The sequence below is a fragment of the Drosophila busckii genome, chromosome X (assembly GCF_011750605.1).
Source record: "Drosophila busckii strain San Diego stock center, stock number 13000-0081.31 chromosome X, ASM1175060v1, whole genome shotgun sequence".
Classification (NCBI taxonomy): Eukaryota; Metazoa; Arthropoda; class Insecta; order Diptera; family Drosophilidae; genus Drosophila; species Drosophila busckii.
In genome coordinates this window covers 2,933,421-2,942,641 of record NC_046608.1, presented here as the reverse complement: position 1 = coordinate 2,942,641, position 9,221 = coordinate 2,933,421, and the positions used below count along the sequence as shown (strand labels likewise).

Sequence of the window (9,221 nt, the reverse complement as noted above, 5' to 3'; positions counted from 1 at the left end):
TATATTTTGTTTATATTCTATACTACTGTTCTATTCTAATTTAATTGTTGTTATTGCATTGTGGGCAGAATTCGTGGTGGTGGTGTGCCCTAGTCTAAGCTAGTCTTATTATTTTTATTTAGTCGAGCCTTTTACGATTTTATGCCATGTGCATATTGTTTGAGTTTTTTTTTTTTTGTTTTTCGACCATTGTTTTTGAATATTTGTAAATGTAGGTTATTTACTAAAATAAAACTATTGTGTATACTATCTAAGACACATAAGTTTCATTTTAAAAATTAAACTCAATTGATAAATTAAACAAGCTGGCAAACTTTGCTTAGATTCTTGTAAAGAGGGAGTGAGTGTGAGTGAGAGAGAGTGAAAGTGAGAGATATTTGTTGTCTATAGCCTCTGTAGCCTCTGAGACTCTGTTGCTCATACAGACGAATAAATGAATGTAAGGATGAATGGCTAAATCAATGAACAGCTAGACAATCGACGCAGTTTGACGTGCTAATAAGAATACATAAATATTTACTCAAAGTTTATAAAAATAATAAAAAAAAAAAATAGAACAAAAAAAATTTACAATCGTGCATTAAAAGTTGCGAGTAAGTTAGTTTGGTTTATACAATAATTAAGTTAATTGTATTTTATATAATAATTTTATATAACATTTTTAATTGTATTTTATATATATATTTTATATATGCATACAATTTATTTAAATACTTCAAATACGCAGCGCGTTTTAAATTCAAATAAATTCAAATTTACATATTTTTATATTATAGGTTTATTGTGCTATAATTTAAAACATATTGCACATATGGCTTTACTCCTGCCCCTTAACAAAAGGCTTTGCTGCTCTCGCTTGTTATCAATATGGCAATTTTCTAATTCGATTTAAGCTCAAAGCCGATTACAATCTCTCCCTCATTCGCTCTCTCACTCTCTTTTGCCCTCTGTCACTCTCGTTATTTGCTAAAAGGTCACTTACGTTTATTTATAAGCTCAAGCACGGCGTACGGCTGAAGCTGGAGCTGGAGCTGGTGGCGAACCCGTGTCTATGACCACAAACATATGCATAAGCACATGCTTAGGAAAATTCTATTTTCCCCGTTGATGTCGATGTCGAAACGCATTATTAATCTATATTCAAGTGCTCGGGCATTGACGACAGCAACAGGCGGCGGCGGCGCCGGCGCCGGCTCTGACTTCAATTCCCAGGCGACACATTAGAAGACGAAAAGGTCAACATCATAAATAATCGAAGCGTTTGGCAAATAAATCAATCAACTAAATAATTGCAGTCAAACCGACGCTTGTGCATATTTCAACTCTCATATTGGCCTAGTAAATAAATAAAACTAGTTGGCTGTATCAACTTTTTCAACTGTTGTTGTTGCTTGTTGTTGTTGGTTTTTGGCAACGTGCTTGCCTTTCAAATAGAAATTAAAGCATTAAATGACTGCAGAGTGTTTTTTGCTTGTCAAAAAGCCGAAAAAGCACAATAAGAATCAAAAATCAAATAAAAAGCGGCAAAGAAATTGCCTCACGCTTTTAATAAACTGTGCACATACGTGTGCGAACCGGACGGACAGACAGACGGACGGACGGACATTGAGCAGGTACAAAACTTACCTTAGCTACATCTACGCTAAGCTCACAAATCAGAGGCTGAGTTCATCTAGCGTACACTGCGAGAAAGTGTAAATAAAATATACAAATATATTATATTAAAAAAATAATCTTAATATAAAATTTAAATTATATTTATACGTAATATTTGCAGCAAAATATGTAAATAATATACAAATATTTAAAAAAAAAAAAATAAAACACTTTAGCACTTATAGCATAAAATAGAATAGAACTTATAATCTGATACTAGCTATAACAAAATTATTATTTTAAATGTTTAAAAATTGAGTTGTTGTATAAAAAATAATTAAAAAAATATCATAAATCAAATTTATAGCATATATAGTAAATAAGTAATTATTTAAAAAATGAATCAACATGCTTTACATTATTATTATTTTAAAGCAAATTTGTATTACTTTAAACTGTTGTATGCAAAGTTAATTAATTAAAAACATTGTTAATAAAATTAGAAGAATGCTTCATGCTGTTAGAGCTGTTAAGTAAAAAAAAAAATTATAAATAAAGCACGTTTACTGGAATTTATTTAAACAAACTTTTGGCGGAACAACAACAACAAGAAAATATCAATTAGCAATTTTTTAAGCAAGCAACAATGTTGTTCAATTGTTTGTCTGCAGCTGACAGCAGCCATAATATAATTAATAAAATTACACGCGAACAAACAAATGAACTTGCTTAACATTATTATCTTGCTATTGATCGATCGCTTTGCTGGGCTGTCAGCTTTATGCTTGTAAACAAATATTGAAGCATTGAACTGAGACAAACACACACACACACACACACACACACACACACATAGAGCAGTCCTAGATGGCCATATGTGTGTGTGTGTGTGTGTGTGTGATGTGATATATAAGCATACGAACTGCTTATCAGAAGCACACACTTAATCTAATCTCAAGATTAATAACGTGGCTTTCTGTACATTTCAATTGGCTGTGTGCCCTTTTAGCCAAGCCCCAAAAAGCCGTAAACGTAAAGTTTGCAACAGAAAAAAAAAAATAAACCCATGTAACCCCAAAAACCGAAAACGCTTTGGCAAGTGTTTGGGTTTTTGCTCGGATTCTGTGTCTGGACGCAAAGCAGCCGCAAAATGTACATTTAATGAATGCCCAGAGTGAACGAGCCGCAGCTGCAATTGGCCAGAAGCAAAGCCAGGCAGCCAGGCAGCCAGGCCAGCAGCAAAAAAGCCTTTTATAGTTAGTATTTTATTGACTTGGATTAGTTTGGCTAAACGGCCAGAGAGAGAGAGAGAGAGAGGGGTAGGGGTAGTGGTAGGGGGAGTGCGGCTGGGCTGTCTGTTATGTTTGCAGAGATTTTTCTTTCGGGGGCGCTTCTAATTGGCAATTGGCAATTGTGCTGCGTTTGCACAACTGGTCGGCTACTTAATGTAACTGCAGCTTATGCATTCGGTTTTTATAATTTATGCAAGACAGCAGCGCTTAAGTCGTACAAATTGTTTTCAGATGCTTTGGCTATATTACATACACATATATGCATGTGTGTGTGTGTGCTTGTGTGTGTTGCAAACACAAACATTTACACAGAGTTTTGAAGAGTTCCGCAAAATGCGACGTGATTTGATGCGAATTATAGCCCAAGCCGAGCAACGAGCTCAGGCACTTGAAGTTTTGTAGCCAACTGTCAACTGGCTAAAGCCAACAGAAGCAGCAGCAGCAGCAGCAAAAAAAAGGGCGAAACCGTCGTTGCTGCTGCTTAAGGTGTTGCTGCCACACAAGTCTGTGGGGTGGGTGGGGCGTGGGGGGCGACGTGCGTTGTACTTTGAATTGAAAGCAGACAACAAGTTAAATCTCGAGACATCATGTCACGTAGCCAACGCTACATGGACCATTCATACAAATTTTGTTTTATAAGCTACTTTTATACACGTACTCTCGACTCGACCCCCCACACCCCACCCCCCAGTCGCTCACTCTCTCTCTCTCTCTCTCTCTCTCTCTCTTTCTGTATGTTGCTCACTTTGCCTTATTCGACTGTTGCGTGAGTTTATCTGTTGCGTTCTGCATTTGTATCTTCATCTCTTTATAAGTATATGTGTGTGTGTGTTTGTCTGTCTGTGTGTGTGATTACTCTTTTTTCTCTGCGCATGCATATTCCTCTTTTTTTTCTTTTAGAATTTGTTCTTGCGGCTGCTTCTCGGCTACAGTTGCTGCGCAATTCACGCAATTGACACTGCTGCACAGTGGCACAAAATGGTAAACATTTTATATTTAAAAAAAAATATTTTATGCATGCAATATATATATAATTTATTTAGTAATTCCTATGACTACAACATGTGTTTTATTAATTTGTTGATTTTTTTTTAACAAAAAGTATTTATTTATTTTATTTATATAACTGTAGGCTTAAAGTTTAAACTTAAGCTTCAGGGGAGGCAGCCTTAGCTACTGGGGCTTACGGCTAGGGATGTGAGTGTGTTTTGCTTATAATTATTTATTTTTTTTTTTGGGTGGACTTATTTACTTTACCTATTTACATATTTACATTTTAACATATTTACATTTTGTTTTGTTTGCTTATACATATATGTTTCATTTGTTTCTATTTAATTTTTCATAGTATTCTTTCTAGTTTGGCTTTCTTGAGAAAGTCGTTAATTATTATAATGTTTTCTATCGATGGGTGTGATAGTAGGGATGTGAGGGGGAGGTTTGGGGTGTGGGTTCGTAGATGTTGGAATGCTGCGCAATCGTCTAGGATGTGGTCTATTGTGATTGTTGTGTTGTTGTTGCAGTGTTGACATGTTGTTTCACTGTTTTGTAGGAATCTGTGTTGGTGGGTGATTTTAGTATGTCCGAGTCGCAGTCTGAGAAAGTTTGTTATTTCTTTCCTGGTTAAGTTATTTAGATTATGTGTGTTTAGGTATTGGTCAATAGAGTGTTTGTTATGATTGATAGATTGGTACCAAATTGATGTGTTCGAGAATGTGTTTTGGTTTGTGTTGGCAAATGATGTCTTTTCTAATTTAACAATATTTTGATTCGACTAATTTTTTTATTTTTTGCGCTTCTGCTTGCTAACAATTTGCTGCTTATTTTAACAATAAGTAGTTGACTCTATGAATTGTTATTTTCTACTTTTTTTAATTATTATTAGGCAACAAATGAATAACTGATTCTATATAAACTGAAAAAATTCCTTATAAATATATAAAAAACTTATACTTAAAAATAATAATTATCATTGCCAAATATTGTAAAATTGGAAAATATTAAAAAATAAAAAGTCGTGTAATTTTTATAAATATTAAATATATAATTATTACTTATACTTTACATTATTTTTAATGTTTTTATGACTATTTTCATTATTATAATGACGATTATTATGAGCAGCCGCCGAATAAGAATATTCTTAATTTCATATAAATAATTATAAATAATTTTGGTATTATTTATTTTATCAAGACTATAGTTATTGCATAATAAATCAGTGTTCTGCAAATATATAATAAATAAATAAACGTGCGTACTTTAGAATTTTGCTGCAATGACCATGGCTTTGGTGCCACTGTGCAGCAGCAGCAGCGGCACAGCTTAGCTGTGGCACGTAGCTGACTAAATACAGACGCGCAACTGACAACAATGTGAACAAGGACGACACCTACAATATATTGTGGCTGCTACTAGGCTAAACACGCAGCCTGCAACTAACAGCAGCAGCAACAGCAGCAGCAACAGCAACAGCAGCAGTAAGAACAAGAGCTGCAACAATCAGACCAAAAATAACTGAAGGTAATGACAAACTGCAAGCAGACAAACTCACGTGCGTAGAGGCAAGAGACAATACCAAGAAACGCTTCCTGTCACGCCGCCAGCAACAAGACACAACAGCAGCAACCAGCAACCAGCAACAACAGCAGCTTCCTTGTCTCTTGCTCCTGCTGCGAATTTCTTCTGCTGCTTGTAGCTTCTTCTTCTTTTTTTTTTGGCTCTTTTGGGGGCTTTGTGATTTGCTGGCCCGTTGTCTTTGTCATCGACATACAAAACAAATGACCTTGCCAGACACGCTTGTCAGCAGCTGTTGCTGTTGTTGTTGTTGTTGCTGTTGCTGGTGGCTGTTGGCGCAACAAGTTTGCCAAACATTTGCAGGCGCTTTGTATTTTAATTTTTGTGTGGCATATATATATTTATTTTGGCTTTTGTTTCGCATGCCAGAGTCAGCGAAAGATAAATTGTGTTTATAAATAAATCAGTTTATGTCATTGCCTTTGGGCCAGGATGTTGTTGCTGTTGCTGCTGCTGTTGCTGCTTCTTCTTTTTTGTCAACTTTCGCGCGCGTTTTGCGGTTTGACTGACTGACTGACTGAATAACTTGCTGACTGCATAAGTGAGTGACTGCAAATGCCGCTGTCGCTGTCACTGTCACTGTCGCCAGCTTTGGTGAACTGTGACTTCAACTGTGACTGAAACAAAACTGACAGCTGATGTGTTAGAAACTTCCCCAAGCGACTGTCAGCAGCAGCAGCAGTAGCAATAACTTAATGCTAACTGAATAACCGAACTCTAACCGAGTAGAACCCTACACTACCCTAACAGAACCCAAACTGAGCTAAGGCTCAAATGTATACATTGCTGTTTAGTTCTGAGTACCAAACCCTACTCGACTAGAGCTCTACCCTTCCCTACCTAGTCCCGAACCCTAAGCGAACCCTAACTCTAACCCAACCCAAACTGCAAGCACTCATTGCTGTTTTGTTAGGAGTTCCCTACCCGACTAAAACTATAACCTTCCCTACCCAGATCCGAACTACAAGCTCAGCTAGCTATGGGCAAATGTATTCATTGCTGCTTAGCTCTGACTCTAGCCAATCCTACCCGACTAGATCTTTACCCAGACCCGAACCCTAAGCAAACCCTAACCCTACCCGAACCCAAACTGCAAGCTCAGCTAGCTAAGGCCCAAATGTAATCATTGCTGATTAGTTCTGACTCTATCCAACCCTACCCGACTAGAACCCTAACCTACCGTACTTGAACCTTAGCCCTTCCCCAGCTTGAACCCGAACTGCAAGCTCAGCTAGCTATCGGCAATTCATTGCTGATTAGTTCTGACTACCCTAACTGAACCCTAACCGAACCCAAACTGCAAGCTCAGCTAGCTATGTGCAAATGAATTCATTGCTGATTAGTTCAAGTGCAGTGAGCAAGGATCAGGTGGACTGTGGTGGTGTGAGGGCTGCTCCATCATTAAGTTTGGCCGACTGACCAAGTGGCCGTTGCTGTTGGCTGTTGGCTGTTGCCTGTTGGGCTGACTGATTGCTGGCTGTTCGCTAAATCGCTGCACATTAAATGCAATTAAGAGATGATTGAAATCATAAATTAGCTCTAATTGGCCATAGGAGCTGCAGGTGCCTCAGTGCCGCATGTTGCATGCCGCACGTACTCGCGAACTGGTTGCACAAATTGTAGGGCTCTGAGTTTTTGTGTATTTTTAGCCACGGTGCGCACACTGCTTAGCAATAAATAAAATTTTTTGAAAATTTATATAAAAATAGAGTTCAAAAAATATATTTAAGCAGCTACTTAGCTTCAGAATGATCTCTCGCTTGCACTCTAGCGCGCGCGCTCTCTCTCTCTCTCTCTAATAGTTGGTAGCAATTTCAGTTGATTTGGCAGCGGTGCGAACAGTCGCCTAAAGCAAACAGCGTAAGAGAGGCGCAGCCTAATTGCCCAGTTAGCAAGCTGCCAATGCCTGCGCGCAACGCCCCAGTACCGCCCTTGGTAACAACAGCAGCAGCAGCAGCAACAACAACAACAACAGCAGCAGCCACGCATTTATATGTATCTGTAGTAGTAGATAAAATTAAGATTGCTGCTGCTGCTGCTTCTTTTTTTGTTGAGAATTTTTGACGTCGCCGACGCTGCTGCTGCTGCTGCTGCTGCCGACGCAGCGCAGATTCAAGCGTCGGCTATAAAAAGGCAACGTTACGCAGTTTCCGAATTAAACAGTTTACACAACGAACGCGACAGCAAGCGCAGCTGATCACACACATACACACACGCCCACAAACACACACACACACACACAAATACACAATCAAAGCATGTTGCTGTTGTCGCTGGCAATGTCTATGCTGCTGCTGCTGCAGCTGCAACCAACTGACGCTGCTGCATTGCCGGAGAGCTCAGCTCAGCCAAGAGCTGCGCGTTTGCTGGATCGCTACAATCATCGCTATCCGGATGGCAGCTACGAGTTCCGCTTTGAGCTGGACGACGGCACGGCGCGTTATGAGCGCGGCTACTTTGCCTACGTGGATAAGCAGAAGACGTTAATGGTAGTGGGTTACTATTCCTATCGCATGCCCGACAATCGTTACATAACTGTATTCTATAATGCCGATCAGTATGGCTATAGACAGAATCAATGTAAGCAGTAATTTACAAACAACAGCAGCAACTTAAATTTGCTTTTACTTGCAGCCATTACGCCTGAAATTTACCCCAATCTGCCGCGTTCCATTGAGGTGCCCGCTTTGAAGGAAACAAGCACTGCTATGCCCACTGTGCCAGCCACATTGCCCACTGTGCCTGCGCGTCGAACGCGCTACTGAGTTTTGAGCTACGCTTAAATTGCCATACAATGCAATTATTTTAATATCTTTTAGTATTATTTTTATCCCATTTTTTTTTTTTTTTTTTATATGTTAAGCGTAAAACATTTATTTTTTATTTGATTTCGGTTTTTTGTGCTTTTGTGCAATTTAGTGGAATTAAAAAATAATAAAAATTTATGAAGGCAAAGCCAAAAATTATGAATTTATTATGGGTAGGACGCGCTTGTATTGGTGACTTTTATGGCTACTGGGCCAATGGGTTAAGAAGACGCGCACCCAATAAAGTTAACTTGTGGTTGTTGTTGTTATTTCGAAAGTCGCGCCGCTGCCGACAATTTGGCAATAAATTGGCCACAAAGCGGCTGCAGCAATAAAACATTGCACACAACTGCACAAATCTCTCATATTTTTTACATATTGCGCCTGTATGTGTGTGAAATTGTTTTTTTTTTTTAACTGAAATTAAGCACAGCAGCGCCCAATGCTGCGCCAACCCATTTCAAGTGCGAAGGTCTATCATAAATTTACAAGTGCCAACAGTTGTTGCCAGCAATGTGGCAAGCTGCTGCCTGCCTCCTTTAAGCCGTGTGGCAAGATCTGTTGTTGAGTCTTTGTGGATATCTGATATTCAATTAAGCCATAAAACTGAATTATGAATGCCTTTGGCAGATTTCGCTTATTTTAATTGCCAAATTCCACATAACAAAGCAGGCCGCAGCAGCTACTAAATTATATCACATATATCTGATTACAATTTTTGGCACCCACAAAATGCAGCAAAGCTCAAAGCAAAGCGTAATCAACGCTGATAAGATCTTAGCGCTATAAATAACACACATCGATGCTTAACAATAATTTAAGTTCATTGCTTTAATATTTTTGAAGCTTATTTCCAACTGGTTTCAACTCAGAATTGGGTCATGGATTTTCGAAATTGCTTTGAATATTGTTACCAAAGAATTTGCATGAATTAATGTAGCAACAAATA

At 38.3% G+C, this 9,221-nt stretch overlaps 1 protein-coding gene across 1 annotated transcript; it reads left to right on the top strand.

Annotated features, from left to right (window-relative positions):
* The first annotated feature begins 7,639 nt into the window (after positions 1 to 7,639).
* On the top strand, positions 7,640 to 8,249 carry LOC108606175 (larval cuticle protein 16/17). The gene is made up of 2 exons (XM_017996026.1): positions 7,640 to 8,045; positions 8,100 to 8,249. Exons 1-2 carry the CDS (start codon positions 7,724 to 7,726, stop codon positions 8,228 to 8,230), a joined length of 453 nt encoding a protein of 150 aa, XP_017851515.1. The 5' UTR covers positions 7,640 to 7,723; the 3' UTR covers positions 8,231 to 8,249.
* Positions 8,250 to 9,221: the final 972 nt, after the last annotated feature.

What these genes read in the sequence shown, in the direction of transcription:
- LOC108606175 (XM_017996026.1), top strand. Translation starts at nt 7,724, where the DNA reads ATGTTGCTGTTGTCGCTGGCAATGTCTATGCTGCTGCTGCTGCAGCTG. An exon ending in TGGCTATAGACAGAATCAAT is followed by an intron (nt 8,046 to 8,099) that starts GTAAGCAGTAAT and finishes TTTTACTTGCAG; the next exon opens with CCATTACGCCTGAAATTTAC.